General features: G+C 48.8%; 2 protein-coding genes across 2 annotated transcripts; both read left to right on the top strand.

Annotated features, from left to right (window-relative positions):
• Positions 1 to 343: 343 nt before the first annotated feature.
• On the top strand, positions 344 to 781 carry LOC311175331 (brain ribonuclease-like; the record flags this gene model as incomplete). The annotated part of the gene is made up of 1 exon (XM_084240224.1): positions 344 to 781. One exon carries the CDS (start codon positions 344 to 346, stop codon positions 779 to 781), a length of 438 nt encoding a protein of 145 aa, XP_084096350.1.
• Positions 782 to 14918: 14137 nt separating this feature from the next.
• LOC311175330 (ribonuclease pancreatic gamma-type-like) lies at positions 14919 to 15356 on the top strand (the record flags this gene model as incomplete). Its single annotated transcript, XM_084240223.1, has 1 exon — positions 14919 to 15356. The coding sequence occupies one exon, from the start codon at positions 14919 to 14921 to the stop codon at positions 15354 to 15356; it is 438 nt and encodes a 145-aa protein (XP_084096349.1).
• Between the last annotated feature and the right edge of the window lie 1740 nt (positions 15357 to 17096).

Here is a 17096-nt window from a genome sequence, read left to right as displayed (position 1 = left end):
GTGGGTTGCTCCCTGGCCGGCCTGGGGATGGAACTCGTGCTGCAAAGGCTGCGGATTGCTTCATAGGTTGTGTCTTAACCCCTTGCCCCACCAGGGAGCCCAGGGTTTGGCACTTTGGCACTCACCCACAGCGGGGAGGTTGGAGTTTCTCTAGCAAGCAGGAGAAAATGCTCTTGAGAACAGCAGTGTCTGATAACTTGGCAGATCTCACAGGGAAAAGGGTGATTTCTTGCTGATCTAAGGGGTAACTGTGACCTGGAGCCCAGCGGGGTCCTTTTCCTAAGGGGTGGCTTTTCCTCCTCTCTCCTTTCCCAGGTGCGGCCTCCAGGGGAGCGCGGCCACCATGTCTCTGAAGTCCCTCGTGCTGTTCTCACTGCTGGTCCTGGTGCTGCTGGTGCTGGTAGAGGCCCAGCCTTCCGGGCTGAGGGAGACTATGCCCGAGAGGTTCCGGCGGCTGCACTTGGAAGAACGTGGACGCCATAATAACATTCACTCCACCTACTGTGACACTCAAATGGAGGCAAGGAACATTTTCTACCGAGACACTAACGTAATTGTGCACGCGTCCCGGGATGCTGTCCAGGCTATCTGCCAGTTGCCAAGTGTCCGCTGCCGGAATGGCAACATGAACTGCCACAAGAGCGAGTCCCCAATGAGCCTCATATTCTGTGCAAAGAGCCCGGGGCCCTTGGATTACACCACCACTCTGAAAACAGGACACATCACCATTGCCTGCAGTGACTGGGGTGAGCCCATACACCTGGATCGTGTGGAGACTTAAGGCCTGATAGAAATGCACCCCACCTCCAACCATCCCCATGGCCCCCACTCTCCCAAGCTTTTCCCTCTTTGCCCAAATGGGAATAACCCAAGATGGGCCCCTGGCCATCCCCCACCAGCATCCCTGCCTGAAGCTTGCACCACATGGCTTTGGGGAGTGAGACACAGCTTGTGTGGGGCCCCATGTTAACCTCCTCTTTCAATAAAACACACTTGCAACCTGAATCTGCCTGACTGTGTGATGCTTCCCAGCTGAGAGCTGGGAATCAGGGAGTTCTGGGGAGCAACATGAGGCGAAATCAAGTGCCTGCTCTTCTGACCCTAGTTGTCAGTGACCTGAGAACATTCCTTTGCTAGAGATTCTGTGAAGCCAGGATGAAATTTTAAGTGTGGGCTATTTCAGATAGAAGGGAGCTATAGGATTGTGGGTGACCTTGTGGGGGTGTTGTTGGTAACATACATATAAAGAAGGGGTGATTCTGTACCTCGAGTCATATGTGGTATGAAAACCAATGTTATCTCTTAAACAAAAAAGAAAAATATTTTAAATGAGATACAGTCTGGGACACTGTCCTGCTGAGTGACCTGACACAGGGTGAGGCTCAAGTACCATAATCCCTGAAGAGGGAAGAACAGCAGGATGTCCGGGGACCCTGCTCACCTTCAGGGTAGGGAGGAGGCATCTGTGAAGTTATGATGCTAAATTTCCACTTTGTTTTTCTTTGAGTGAGCTAGTACTAAATCAGAAATATGGAAGCTCTTTATTGAAGAGCCAAACATCAAATGCTGGAGCAGAAGGCACTGTGAGATCATCGGATTGTGGGCAAGTGGGTTCCAGCTTGTGCACCTGCTCTAACTGGCAGCCCCAGACTGCAGTGCCCCAGATGGTCGTCTGAGGAGGGGGGTGCTTGAACAGTTGCCTCTGGGGAGGACACCAGCGTGGGGGGTGGTGAATGTGCCACCCGCTGCTCATCCCTGGTCTGAGGTCACCCCTGCCTCTGACACAGGAGCCTCTGGAGCCTCCGATAGTCCGGTGCCCTGCCCCTGCCCTGCTCCTCATCTCGGCACAGCCAGGGCCACGGCTGCCCAGCCATTGCTCTTCTTGCTGCTGGGTCCCCCAGAAGGGAGTTCCCATGTATCCCTCCTTCTCTGGACTGTGGGGTCTGGCTGCTCCCTGAGTTCCCCTGCGCCTCTTCTCCATGACCCAGCCTATGGGCCTGTGGTCACGCTGCTCCCTTCTTGGCAGCCCTTCTCTACAGGCAATGAGAAGACTGGACTCTACTGTCCCCACTTCTTCATTTCCCTTGACCCTTTTTACAGTTGCCCTGGAGAGAGACAGGCCATTCAACAGCTGGGCCAGTTCTGTCTTTGTCTTTAGCATTTGTGAATGTTGTGACTGTGCTTTTCTTATTTAGTCCCGTGAATCCCTAGGCCTGGGGGTATCTGTGTGAGGAGAAGACCTGCAGATGAGAGGGGCTGGGATCCTTGGATGTGGAAATGGGGATCTCATTCCTTAGTTAGGATGGGGGCAGGGTGCGTTGGTGGGTGGGGAGGGTGTGAAGGAAAGTTCAAGAATCTGCTTGTATTATTTCCTTTAGCCAGACTTACTCTTCAGTTTATCTTACTCTTCTTACTAACCCCCAAACTCTTCATTTTCCCTCCTGCTAAGGGGACAAGGTAGAGGCAGTGTTATCAGGCTCAGGTTGAATTTGGCTGCATGTTGGTCTCACATTCACCTGCTCTCATGGGGTGCTCACCTCAGGATCCCTGGGGACCTCTCTCTGGGTATCACTGATCCAGGCAGAGGCCTGCACACAGGAGAGTAGGTGGGGTGGGGCGGGGACATGCCCTGAGTAGGGGACCCTGGCAGAGGGCAGAGGACACCTGTCCTGGCGGGGTCAGCGCATATCAGGAGAAAAACCTCAGTCATGGACACCCTGGAATCTGCTCTGGGGACTGTGCTGCTAGCCCACACATCAGGTTTGCTCACCCTTTCAGGAGTTAAATCTTGAGTTGTAACTTCTTCACACGTGTATCTACTTGAAAGCAAAAATGATCAGATAGTGCTTTTTCTAAAAATGATAAAGGGGGCCTCCCCTGGTGGTGCAGGCGGTTGAGTGCCGTGCTGTGAACTGTCCGCAGCCTCTGCAGCACCTGTTCAATCCGGCCGTCTGGCAAGGGTCCCACATGGTGCCGCAGACCTCTCCTGTCATGCCCGCTGCTCCCCTCAGCAGTGTATTTTAGCAGTCTGCCTGTTCTGCTCCCCAATCTGTCTCTGGTGAATCCTCTCACCCTCCCGCCAATCGGGCCTGTCTTCTGGTTCTTGTATAAATAAAATAAATCTTTTCAAAAAATAAAAAAAATAAAAACGACAAGGTTCAGAAGAGGAAGAGTCTCCTGGAAGCTGATATGTGCAATTCAACACTGACTGGTCATGACCCACTGGCATCGTGGGTGTCCTCCACCAGCAGGTTATGTTTCAGAGAGAAATGGCAGGTGTCACGATCATCTGCACACCATGTGGGTGAGACAGGAAAGCAGAGGAAGTGAGAATGTTCCAGAGAACAGCAAGAAGGCACAGGAAGCACACTGATGAGAGATGGGGAAGGTCTCATCCTCTCCCAGTCCTGTTTCCATTACCTTCTTGAGGTGCCAGCGGAACATTCTCAACCTTCTGGTTGTCTTTCCTCCTGCTGGATTTGGCATCTCAGGGACAAGATCCTCAAAAGAGCATACTAGGTTGGAGGCAGCAATTTCTTTCTGAAGTAAACAGCTGATGTTAGTGGACATGGTTGGTCTCTCCTCCTCCTCCTCATGCTGTCCTGCCCCTTCCTCCTTCCTCCCCTTCCCCTTAAGCCCGTGGAGCCCACACTGCTCCAGGCAGCACCAGACAGGTCACAGCCTGGGGCCCAGGGTGGAATTATGTCTCCCTGACCCAATTTGGGCTGCCCGTTACAGTCTCATGGGGTCTTTAAAAATCATCTCCAAATTCCCAGGTCCCACCCCAAGTTCACTTAAATGGATTTCAATAAATGGTTAGAAAGTTCATCTGATAGGATGGAGTTGGGAACAAGCAGTCTCTCTACCCTGTTCCTCTTCACTCTCACACAACCCCCATCCTCGAGACACTGGTGACACCAGATATGTGAGGGTCTTCCCGGCAGCAGCCCTGCTCTGTGATATACAGTGTTTCGCTGTTTAGCTCAATTTTGTCACCTCTACCTGGAGGAAAGCAATATGATGCCATGAAATATGGTCTCTCTTTTTTCTTGAAAAGGGAAATGGGTTTTGTTCTATCTTTAGTGCCACTACATAACCCCTACCCACAGGACAGGCTGTAATGTAGATACACCTGCCACGTGCTCATTTGCAAGCCCCTGGAGTGGGGGTGGAGGGTGGGCGGGAAGCAGCGGGGACTGGGGGGGGGGGCATTGCCAAAATAGGGGCTTCCTTCTCCTCCAGGTTCAGGCGGATCCCCTGTTCTCCAGAACTGGGAAGCCTCCCAGCTGGGCACAGATGGACACCTCTACCCCCCCTCACCCCCTCTGTCTCCAGAAAACTGCTATAACCATGGTAGCTCATGGTTCAAATTAAGAGGCAGCCTAGTGGTGAGCGGCACAAAACTCGGCTGAGTTTCACTTCACGTCAGCACAACTTTAGGCAGGTGGGGCGTGCGCGCGTTGGGGGTGGGCGAACATCCATTTCGGGAAGACTTGGCCGCTCCGTAGGCTGATGCTTGCTCCGTCAATTTGATCCGGCGCTCCAATCTATCAAAAATTCCGAAGCCTCCGGTCCTGAAAAACAGACACGTGTGCTTAAAATATCTCAAAAACAGGTCTTTTGAAAAAGTGCAAAATTCTTACCCTTCTGCCACGACTCTGATCCCAAGCTTTGTCTCATTAACTTATTGCTGCGGGATAATAACAAACACCCTTCTTGGCAGACAGCAATGGGCACACTGAGGAGCTGCCCGCAGTGTAAGTGGAGTCGGACCCGGGGGAGTGAGCAGCGCCCCAGAGCTCACCCCCTTTTTGTGCCAAGAACAAAGTCTCTCCTTGAGGCCAAATCTGGCTGCTCATTTTGGGGGTTTCAGGTGTCATTGCATCAGCTCTTCAGGGTGACTTATTCCTGCTGGAGACCCGCCTGGGCGCTGAGCAGGGTGGTGTGACGCGTCCTGGGCGTTTCCACTGGACTGTGCGTGCAGATGGTCCAGGTGGGGAGCCAAGTGTTAGGAAGGGGACACAGTGAGAAGATGCCTCCTCTTGTCTTTGTTTGGTCCCAATTTTGTTTCTGAAAATGATGAGTGCTCAGTTTGTTTTGTCCTTTTACAGTCTGCGATTTCTAGCAGCTTATATTAGTGTGTGTGCGGAGTTGTTTGTGTGCACCGCACCCGTTTATCCCAGGACAAGCGCACCCTATACCCAACTTGCTGCTCCTCATTTGTCATTGTTAACAATATGGTTTGGCAAAGGGTGTATCTCCTGCTAGTTAATGATTCTGTGGTCTTTATGGTTTTTGAACACTTTTTAAAACTAGTCCCTCATTCAGGGAGTCCCCTTCAGAGAGGAAGGTACTGCTTGGAGGAACTGTCCTTCTGGGGTCTTTTCCTGCAAAACAGGCTTCCTTTCCTCCAGTGTCCCCCACAGACACAACAGAGCTGGGAGCCCTGACCTGCTCATGCCTGCCCTGTATTCTTGGCCCTCTCTCTGCTTGGTCCAGGAGGACAGTGCTCCCAATTGTACCTCAATGTGAATCCCATTCCTTACCATCACGAGTGGGGTCAAGGCAAGGCATCTCTGTCTTCTCCCACCATGGCAGGAGATGAGCTGGGGGAATCTGAAGGGAAATCCAGAGGCAGGAGAAGAGAGAGATCCCCTTTGACTGTGTGTCCCACGGCAGGTTCCCCAATCCAGGGTTCCTGCCCCCACAGATTGCTGCTGTCCCTGGAAACAGGGACCTGAAGCTGGTTTCTGCTTCTGCTAACAAGGCCTTGCCAAGGTAGGACTGGCCCTGGCCCTCGGCCTCCTCCTGCAGTGGGAGCCCTGGAAGAAGTTCCTTCCATTGCTTGTCACTTTCATTCCTGAATTCAGGGTAACTGTCCATCTTTTACATATTGACTTCTTTTACATGGCATTTAAGATACTTCTATGCTGGCCTAAGCGATGCCCCTGCCTCCCAGTGACATGGGGAAATTTACTGTTTTGGAAACATAGTTCTGTGTCACGTGTCTCTACTTCTCTTTCTGGAAATGTTTCTCCTTGAATTGTCCACTCCTACTTCTTAATGAAAAAACATTTATCATGAAAAGTCCCTCCCAACATATCTTTTCCTGTGAAGACTGCCTTGAATTCCTCCCACTCTAGCTCTTTCCACGAAATGATGACTAATAACCTCTCCTTGATACCAGAGAGCCAGCTGGTCTTGGTGCCCTTGGCCAATAAGACAGAGCTCAGGAGACTTGTCCTTCATTGTTGTGTCATCTTCACCACTCCTGGGCTCTTATCAAGGTCTGGTTTGTGTTACAACTGAGGGCTGCTTCTGTTGGGGGGTGGGGATGCTCAGCTCTTGGATCTTAAATAAACCCTTGTGTTAACTGGTTAGCTCTTCTCAGGAAGAAAAGAAGGTCAGTGGCTATGGCAGAGAATGCAGACCCCGGGTTCCCACATCCCTCATTATGGTGACCAATGCAAGGAAAGTTACTTTGGGCTGGTCAACTGTGGGTGTAACTTGGAAACCACGTTGGGTGCCAAACTGTTAGAAGGCAGCCCCGATACAAAATGGGTTGCCTGACTGTGGGTTCTAACCCATGCGCTTAAAAGGACTTATTAATACTCTACTGCAGGACTTAAAGGACTTATTAATACTTTACACACAAAAGATTAATAAAAGGTTTATTTACAAGGGTAGGGCAAATGAGGAAATGTACAACGCAGGGAGAAAAGTGGGAGATAAAGACTTAAATGTGTCCTACCCGATCGGCTGAACTGGAATCCCAAATGGCACTCTGAGAGCTGGCTGCGAGCCACGAGCTGTGAAGCCAGGAGGCGAGCAAGTGAGAGAGACCCCAAGGCCCCTGTGTCTGGTTTTTATACCAAACCTGGCTGCTTAACTCCACCCTCAGGTCCCAGCAACCTTCCCTTTGTTGATGATAGGATTTGTCTTTCCCAATGTCTTGATGGCTTTGTCTGGAGTGGGGGGTGGAGTCCAAAAAGCCTGTATGGGATTAGCTCAGGACATCCTTTCCCCCTAACAATTCTCAGATCTGCTGTCTCCTCTTCTAACAGCTATTGCTTTCACAATAACTATCGCATGTGATAAGTTCTCAGAAGTGCTGGTGCAGTGGACTATTCCCTGGGTAAAGGGTGAGGACGCTGTTGCTTGCTTTAGAGAAGAAATGTTGAAGAGCTGAAGGACAGGTCGGGATCCCCCAGTCTGGGCAACCAACACACCTCTGGAAAACCCAGAGTGAAGGTGATCAGGTCTTCATCACTCAGGAACCACAGACACGCCATCTTTATGCTCGCTCAGATGCACTGGACAATGTCTGACCTCCCTTTAGAAGTCCTGGGCCTTCCTTTCCCAGTTGGGCCATTCAGAGTGGTTCTTGCAAGGAAAGGTGGTGAGAAGGACCGTTCTGCCATCAAAGAGGTGTTGAGCGGACAACACACCATCTCCAGACACATGGAGTATCAAGCATGTCCCTCAGCACTCAGAGAGATAAGGCAATTACCTATGAACGAGATCGGTGGTCCACATGTGCACCCCCACGCCAATCTCAACAAAGCTGTTTGGGACCAAAGAATAAGGAATGTGTCCCTGTGTGGTTGATACTACACAGAGGTAGAGTCACCAAGCAAGCTCTATAGGTTGGTTACCTACGTACCTGTCTCACTTTAAAAACTACTGTGTGGATGAGAACTGACCACTAATTATCAAAAAAAAGGACTCAGAGTTCATAATTTGGTGAAGGACATCTGGAGAATGTGCTCTGTCCTTGGAGCTGAGGGAAGATGAGAGGGTCTGGAGGCCGAGTGGAGGCAGGAACTGGGAGCCATCTCTGTGTCTGGAGAACAGACTTGGACAGCACCAGACCCTCTCATCTTCCCTCAGCTCCTAGAACAGAGCACAGTGAAACCTGTGTCTGGGGTCCTCAAACCAGGGCTCAGGTGATGGAACTCCTTTCTTTCCTGGTTTGAGCTGTTCAGCGTATGGCAGGAACAGACAGAACAAGATATGGGAAGTCTTTCGACGTGGGGATAATGAAACGGGATCGTGGTGTACCTTGAAAGCCTTAGCCCTTTTGTAGTTGTTTGTCATATGAAGTAAAATGCTGGGCAGGAGACTTCTTTTGCTGCAGGGGGTCTTGTTGCCCCAGCCAGATAGGATACTGACAAGCAGCTAAGAGAAAGGGCCTCACCCCGTGGGGCTAAAGATCTGGCATCCCTTTGCTTTTTGTTCTTGGTCATAGAGAGAGAAAAATGTATTAGAGAGTATATTGGGCAGTGGATTGTACGTGTCAGCAGACTCTGGGTGGATGGCACGGAAAATTATCTGTTTAGAAATTAGTTATTAAACAATTTGGCCCGCTTGACAATAGGAGACGATTTATTGTACATATCTGACAAGCAAACCAGCACAACTATTATAGTAAGTCCTTCTTTTGCTTTTTTTAGAAGTTCCTTTTTATTTAGAAGTTTCTTAGGAAAGTTTTTAAATGAAGTTAACTGTGTTGAGAAGTTTCTAGGTAGAAAAAGTTCTGATAGCTAAGTAGCAGCTGGTCTCCGGCTGAAGGCCATATGAATTGAATTGTCTTTTGATGCTTAGGCTTTAGCTGAAGGGAAGCACTGGTGGCTATCAACTGTCTTAGGTAATTGTCTAGCTGAAATAATAAGTTTTACTGTTAGGTTTGGTTTTTTTATCCATTAACCTTGAAGGCTACCGTCTAGCTGAGACCCAAAGGAGCCAGCAGTCCACGGGAATATAACACACTAATTGTTTCTGCTTTGCACATGATGATGTAATTTTTCTGATTACTAAAAATGAATAAATAAAGACCTGCTGAGTCTCTCGGCAGAAGATACTTGCACCTCATCCAGTGTCAGTGTCTCCTCACTACCTAATCCCCTTCCCTTTAGCTCCTAACATGTCGCCTAGGCCGTCTCATCCTTTCAGGAACCCCTGACACGACATTTTGCTGGAGGCTGGTCCCTGGCAAGTGGCACCCGTAGCAGGGACTTGAGAGGTAATGCTGGACTGTGGCATTCTTTAATCCAATGATTAACTCCCTGGAGTTTCGCTGCTGCGACATTGTCGTTAGTCCTCCCTGATAAGGTGCTTCCAACCAGGCTCACGAACAGTTTGTCTCTTCTGTCTTTTCCAATAGCTAAGATCTCTTGGCTGAAGAGGATGATACAGTTGTTCAGAAAGATGTTGTTCTCAGGTGGCCTTCACCTGTTGGTGATAGAATTGGGTTTCTACATGAGTCTCTTGCAATGTTTTGTCATGTCTGTAGGCAGTAGGGCAGGTCTAGTATTAGAGGTGCGATTCCTAAATGCACAGGCCTTCCGGGGATCAATTCATAGGGGTGACCTCTGTTTTCCTGGACAGAATTGCCTGTGTGTCCATAAGGAACAGCAGGTGGGAATACATGTGTGAAGTTCAAAGTAAAACATATTCTAATCCCTTGGAGGATAGAAGCTGGATAAAAGTTTAAAGATGTAAAAGTGCCTGGAGATTTTGTTTCTTGGCTATTTCTTTCTTTACAGTTTTTCTAGGATTGTGTTTCTGACAGGTAACTGTAGGGGTAGGATGGGCACAGAGTAGGTTATCTATGATCCCAGCAGACCAGATCGGGTAAAGGAGGAGTCCTGGAGCCCAGGGGGCTTTTTCAGGCTTTTATTGAATTTGACATGTAGTGTGGCAAGCAGGTAAATGGCAGGCAGGGGTGCTGGGGGCCAGGAGGCCGGCAGGCCCCCAGCCCCCTAGTCCCCAAGCCCCTGTCAAGTCTTTACTTTGGGCTTCTCTCTCTCTCTCTTCTGGCTTTCTTTCTCCCCTTCTCTCTCCTGCCTCTCTCCTTCTGCTTCTCCCCTGGGTTATCTCAGTACTCCCCCCATGGCCTATAGGAGTAAGCAGCACAGCTTACTACAATGTAACAACTGCAGGTGCCCCATCAGGCAGGGCAATCCTAATGGTGGGAGGGCAGAAAAGCCTGACAACCATTTACGCTATGATGGGGATTTCATGAAGAAATTCAGATAATACCCATTATCCAGCCACCATGATGATTTTTGACAAGCTTTTGGGCCTCAACTGTGCTCCTTTGGGCCAAGCACTGTTTGGCTGGCAATATCCATTAAGGGATGCGTAATACTTGGAGTTTTATTAGTCTTTATTAGTTTTATTATTTGTCTCTATGCACAGCAAATTTATTAAAGATATTTCACACTAAGATGTTTTGTTTGCTTTTGTCCACGCAGATGGTCGGAAGCCTTAGAACGCACACCCACTAGCAGTTTGGGGTACCCCTTGGTCATATGATTTTACTATCTACAAATAATATTAGGTCAGGTTTCTCAATAGTGTCCGGAGCCGCCTGGAGCATGCGCCGTGTTGCGCATGCGTGCGATAAGTTAGGTTTCGATTTACCGTTTTGCCTTCTGAGAAACCACTGCGTTTTCCTGTAAATCACGTGGGACTGGGAGGTACGATGGGAGGAGCTACGCGGGTATAAGAAGGGAACCACGGGAGAGAGTGGGAGAGACTGCGTAGAGGATAAGGAGAAGAGACTGCGTAGAGGATATGTAGGGGAGACTGCGTAGAGGATGAGGCGAGGAGACTTCGAGGAGACTGCGGAAAGGATACTGCGTAGAGACTTCGAGAGAGAGACTTCGAGAGAGGATACTGAGAGAGGTGACTGCAAGAGGAGCAGGGAGAAGGCCAGGGAAGGTAGAAAGACAGGGAAAAGAAAAACATGTAAAAGTAAGAGAAGGTAAAGAAAAAATAAAGAAGCAACCGCTAGCGGCAAGTCGTCTCAAGCCCCTCATTTCAATACTTAGCCCTTCTCTTCTCGTGCCTCCGAATCCCGCGGGTCGGGACAAATAGGAGTCTAATAATTCTGAGTGAGGAAAAATTCTCTGCCTGAGATATGGTGATCATGAGGCTCCCTTCCCTCCAGGAGGACAAGGAGAGGGGCAGGTGAGTAGTATGTGAGGAGAGAGGCAGAACACCCTAAGGGGCTAGCCAGTGCTGACTTGTCTGTGTGTGGTTAGGAGTAGTGTCTTAGACAGGATGTAGCATGAACTCCAGCTGGGAGCCTAGACTTAGTTCAGCAGAAGCATCAGTAAGTTCCACAGAGACTCTTATTACCCTGAAACAAGGGAGGATGCATCTCTGCAATGGGCTCAAGGGCCAAGCTAATATGCATGAGGTTTGATGGCTCCCGTGTAGGTGGATTAAAATACCAAAGATTGGCTACATACAGGCACAATGCCCCCTTACAGTGAGGGATGTCCTGGGAAGGACGATGTTGATCCTTCTCTGAGTCACACAGGCCTGTTTGTACCTGAACCGTTAGTCTGCTATCTTGCTGGACCAATGCTTGGTATTCATCTCTCACTACAAAGTTGCCAAAAGAATGATTTCTTTCCTGCAGCCATACCCAGCACCTGGTTGGCACTGGCCTGACTGACAACCTGTGTCTCCAGGACAATAAGGGTAGGCCCTGAGCCTTAGTTATCTCTGTGTACCCACTCTTTAGTGAATAATGGACAAATTAGAAACTGACCTCTGTAAGGACTTACTTAGTTGGGTCCCTAATTTAATACAAAGATTATTTTAAATTGAAGTCATTTAGGATTCAGCAAAGAAGAATTTTTTTTATAGCTTCCCCTTACCTGAATAAAAGAAATGTCTTTGAGGGCAAAGCTGCTGTAAATCTCTTCTTGGGGGAAGTTTTATGGTCAAGAAGAAGTCATATCACTCATCCCTGTGAATCAACCTCACAACTATCTTTCCTCCCATTTCTTCCTCTAAGAGCTCATTTAACTTACCAGATAAACAAAAACACACATTTGCATCTTATAGAGTTCCTATTCTTGCACTTCCATTCTCTGTTAAGCTGGTGTATACATCCTTATCTTTACCCTTTCAGGGAGCCATTTTTTGGTGTTCTCTCCATATGTATATGAAAACTTGGTCTATTTTCCATTAATTTGTCCTTTGTTAGTTAAATAATCCCTGAATAGATACCGAAGTGGGTAGGAAGGTGTTCTGCCAACACCAGAAAAAGAAAAGAAACCAGCCCTCTGCCATGTGAGGACCCCATGAGGAGAGGCTGTCTATGACTAGGAAATGCGCCCTTGCTAGACCCAGCTGCAGGTAACACCCATTTGGACTTTCCATCCTCCAGAATTTTTAAACAAGACCCTATATTTGATGAAACAGATACTGAGTTATTTCCTGAGAGAGACAAACAAGGATGCACTGAATATCACAAGAGGGCCAAAGGAAATGGCACTGATGGAAAGCCCTTCGTTTTACCAGCACTTCCTCTGAAGATCCAGATAAATTCTGCAGAATGGCATGACGCTATTCCTTCCTCTTTGCTTGGAGGTTGTGGAAAAGTGCAGAAATGCTATTAGAAATAGGACTAATGGAAGAAGGTAAAAAGGACCCCCAGTCAACTCTGGAAGGAGTCCTGTGGTGAAGGTGTTAACAAAACATTTGATTTGTATCTACTTCTAGAAAGTTTGGTTAACCAACACCTCTTTTTGTTTATGTTGCAGCGGAAGTTGCTTCTATCCAAAACAGACAGAAGACAGTACTGAAAACTGCACTGCTGTGGACAGGACAGCGGATGAATTTCTCTGCCATTAATGAAGACTCAGAGTCTAAATGAGTTTGCAGCAGGGGGAGGCTGGGGAGAGTGCCCTTGAAAGCAGCTCTGCCTCTCACTCTCCCAGCCCAAGTTTTTATGAAAGATATGAACAAAACAACAAGAAAATAGCATGCAATTGCGTTTTTGCTTTTACAGATTAATAAGTTACCGCTGGAACAAGTTTCCTGGTTAGTAGGGATCATGCGCACAAGCCAACGGTCCTCAGAAAAAAGGAGTCAATTCTGGGAAGAAGTTCTGTTTGCAGAATTTGTAACATTCTGGAGCTCCATGTGTAGAGCAAACAGGTATTCTCCAAAAACTCCAGCTCCCTTTAGTGCAGTAGGCCCACAACATTGCACAATGGTTCACCTTCCTGAAGTAAAACACTTGGAGCTATCTGTAAAAAAACAAACAAACAAAAAAGATATGTGGATACTACTGAAGAGTAAGAACAGACAAAACCTGAGTAGATGTTGGGGTGTGGGGGGGAAAAGGAGCATGAAGGTACAATTCATCCCACCAGGTCTTCCCTGGCCCCACGTCCATATCCAAATCCATGCACATAAGAATAATGTTGACTTTACAGATTTCTTGAATATCATCTCAAAATAATGAAAAAATCCATTTAAACATTCTGTTCTTCCCAGCAGGTCTCTCTTCTCTTCCCAGATCTTCAAAAGTACCTGCTAATTACAGCTCAGGTTTTGAACAAAGCAAGTGTGATGTCCCTAGACTGTGCCCTGTGTGACACTATCTCAGAAGGCTCAGCCTACTGTTGTTTAACGCATTTCTTAGGGAATTTTTCCACCACCCACAAATCAACTTTCACATAGTTACATATATTGATGCTTTAGGCACTGTTCTAAGCTTCTGTGTCTGCTTTATTTTCTCCTAGTAACAAATCTAAGAGGTTCATATGAGCATTCAATTCTTAAAGATGAAGCAACTGAGGAAGAGGGACGTTCAATTATATAATTTGCCCTGCTCTTAAGGTGCCACATCAGAATTTGGATGAAGACTGTCTAAATCCAGAGAACAGTGAATATTTTTGTTATATTTATGTCCCAGTTATTTAAATTGTCACTCAGCAGAAAACATCAAACTAAAATTAAATAATTCTCTTTCTAGGATGGAAGAAATCAGATGTTCTCTATTTTTTCTCCAAAAGTGATTTAGAGTTTATTTTATTTCCTCTACTTTGCTCTAATCCCAGGACAAATTGTCACTATAGTAAACCTGCCAATAAAAATTTTCAACCTTCTGTATTGGGGGTGAAGAGTGGGCAGGAAGTGGCCAGAACTGGGGAGGCCCATTGCAAAAACAGATGCTTCCTTCTCTTCCTGGTTCAGGCTCTCCTCCCTTTTCTCCAGAATGGGAAAGTTTTCTAGCTGGGTGAACCTGCAAACAGATGATCCACGTGGGAGAGAGGCCTCTCCCAGCAGAGGGCAGCCTGGACAAATCCCCCCTGTCACATTGTGCTCCTCCGGTGACTCAACCTCTGATGCTCCTCCCACTCTTCTCCTCTTGGAAGCCACGCCCCCTGTAGACTCTTAAAATCTGAAACCCCAGAGACCGCAGAATTACAGAAACTGGCCTGCACTCTCCAGAGACCAAGCTAGAAGCCCAGGTGAGTGCCCACCAGGTGGTCTCTGGACCTGCTTCTGCTAGAGGCTGGAGAGGCAGGAGTAGGATGGAGAGGCCAGCATTGACACAGCTTGGGCCAGGCAGGCTGGGGGCCAGGTAGAGCTTGCCAGCTGCAGAGACCCCGTGGGCTGGGGAAAGAGCAGCCCTTAGTTGGGAGAGAAAGCATCTCTCTGAAGAACACAACAATTTCTGCTTTTAGGCACAGGGCTGAGTCTCCTGGAGCTGGAGGACAGCAGGGTCTGTCAGCCTGATCCTGAGTGTCAGGGCAGCTCATGGTTTATGCAAAAGGATCCTGTAATGAGGCACTTGAGCACGGAGTACACATGTATTTGACATCAAAACAGCTCAGTAGTCACAGACAGGACTGCCAGGGTTTGGTCACTTTGGTGCTCACCCATAGAGGGGACATGGAGTTTCTCTAGCAAGCAGGAGGAAATTCTTTTTAGAACAATAGTGTCTGATAACTTGGCAGATCTCACAGGAACAGGGTGATTTTCTTGCTATTCTAAGGGGCACCTGTAACCTGAGACCAGAGGTGGGAGCGGGGTCCTTCTCCTAAGGGGCTGCTTTCCCTCCTCTCTCCTCTCCCAGGTGGGGCCTCCAGGGGAGCGCGGCCACCATGGCTCTGAAGTCCCTCGTCCTGTTCTCACTGCTGGTCCTGGTGCTGCTGGTGCTGGTGGGGGCCCGGCCTTCCTGGCCAAGGGAGACACCGGCCCAGAGGTTCCAGTGGCAGCATGTGGATTTTGGAAAGGGCCCCTTTGGCTGCACATACTGTAACCAGATGATGAGACGCCGGAATATTTTAGGGAAGGTGATCAACACATTTGTGCATGAGCCCCTGGCAGCTGTCCAGGCCATCTGCCTTGAGCCAGACATCCCCTGCAAGTATAGGCGGAACAGCTGCCACAAAAGCAGGTACCGAATGAACATCACAGAGTGCAATTTGACATGCAGAAACCCCAAACCTAACTACCAGACCATCAACAGCATGAAATTCATCATCATTGCCTGTTCCGGGAACCCGCCTAAGCCTGTCCACTATGATGATTCCGTGTAGGTCTCGACTGAACCTGGATGCACCCCCAACCCCACTCACCCTTGTGGCCCACATCTCCCCGGCTCTTCCCTCTTAGCCCTGAAGGGAATAACCCAAGTTGGGCTCTGGCCATCCCACACCAGCATCCCTGCCCGAGGCTTGTACCACGTGGCTTTGGGGGGGTGGCACAGGCTTGTGTGGGGCCCCATGTTAACCTCCTCACTGCTTTTTTCAATAAAACACACCTGCATCCAGAAGCTGCCCCAGTCAGGGCCTGTCTGTGTGATGCCTCCCTGCAGGGCTGAGAGCCAGGAATCGGGGAGCTCTGGGGAGCAGCATGGGGAGAAATCAGGTGCCTGCTCTTCTGACTCTCCTTTTCAGTGACCTGAGAGAATCCTTTTCTATAGCTTTTTTGAAGCCAGGATGAAATTTTAAGTATGGGCTGTTTTAGCACCCAGTTGGGGGTGTGGTTGGTAACACATCCAGAGAGGTGTGGCCCTATGCAGAGAAACATACGTGGTATTGGAACCCAATGTCATCTCATTCAAAAAATGATAAAATTTTAAATGAGATACAATCTGGGACACTGTCCTGCTGGGTGACCTGATATAGGGTGAGGTTCAAGTACAATAATCCTTGTACCAGGAAGAACAGCAGGACCTCAGGGGACTCTCCGCTTCAGGGCAGGGAGGAGGGATCTGTGAAGTTATGATCTGAAATTTCTACCTTGTTTTTCTTTGAGTGAGCAGTTACTAAGTCCAATAGAAGGTACATTTTCTTGAAAAGTCAAACATCAAATGTAGTAGTTAGAAGGGACTGTGAGACCATCAGATTGAGGGGAAGTGGATTCCAGTTTTGTGCACCTGCTCTAACTGGCAGCCCCTGCCTGCAGTGCCCCAGATACACATCCGTGGAGGGAGGTGCTTGAATATTCGTCACCTTTCGGGTGCACACCAGAGTGGGGGGAGAATGTATCACCCACTGCCCATCCCTGGTCTGATGTCACCCCAGCCTCTGACTCAGGAGCCTCAGATGGGCCCTGCCCTGCCCCTGCCCTGCTGCTCGTCTCAGCACAGCCAGGGCCTCAGCTGCCCAGCCATTGCTCTTCTTGCTGCTGGAGTCCCCAGAAGGGAATTCCTGTGTCTCCCTCCTTCCCTGGGCTATGGGGTCTGCCTGCTCCCTGAGCTCCCTGGTGCCTCTTCCCTCTGACCCAGCCTGTGGGCCTGTGGTCACACTGCTCCCTTCTTGGCAGCCCTTCTCTACAGGCACTGAAAAGACTGGACTCTACTGTCCCCACTTCTTCATTTCCCTTGACCCTGTTTACAGTTGCCCCTGGAGAGAGACAGGCCATTCAACAGCTGGGCCAGTTCTGTCTTTTCCTTTAGCATTTGTGAATGTTTTGACTGTGATTTTCTTATTTAGTAACCCAATTCCCTAACCCTGGGGGCATCTGTGTGAGGAGAAGACCTGCAGATGAGAGGGGCTGGTATCCCTGGATGTGGAAATGGGGATCTCATTCCTTAGGGTGGCAGAGTGCGTTGGAGGGTGGGGAGGGTGGGAAGGAAGTTCAAGTATCTGCTTGTATTATTTCCTTTAGCCAGACTTATTCTTCAGTTTATCTTACTCTTCTTACTAACCCCCAAACTCTTCATTTTACCTCCTGCTAAGGGGGCAAGGTAGAGGGGGTGTTAGCAGGCTCAGGTTGAATTTGGCTGCATGTTGGTCTCACATTCACCTGCTCTCATGTGGTGCTCACCTCAG

The sequence above is a fragment of the Talpa europaea genome (assembly GCF_964194135.1).
Source record: "Talpa europaea genome assembly, chromosome: 8".
In the NCBI taxonomy this organism is placed as follows: domain Eukaryota; kingdom Metazoa; phylum Chordata; class Mammalia; order Eulipotyphla; family Talpidae; genus Talpa; species Talpa europaea.
The sequence above is the reverse complement of the archived record's forward strand: the minus strand, read 5'-3'. Positions and strand labels throughout refer to the sequence as shown.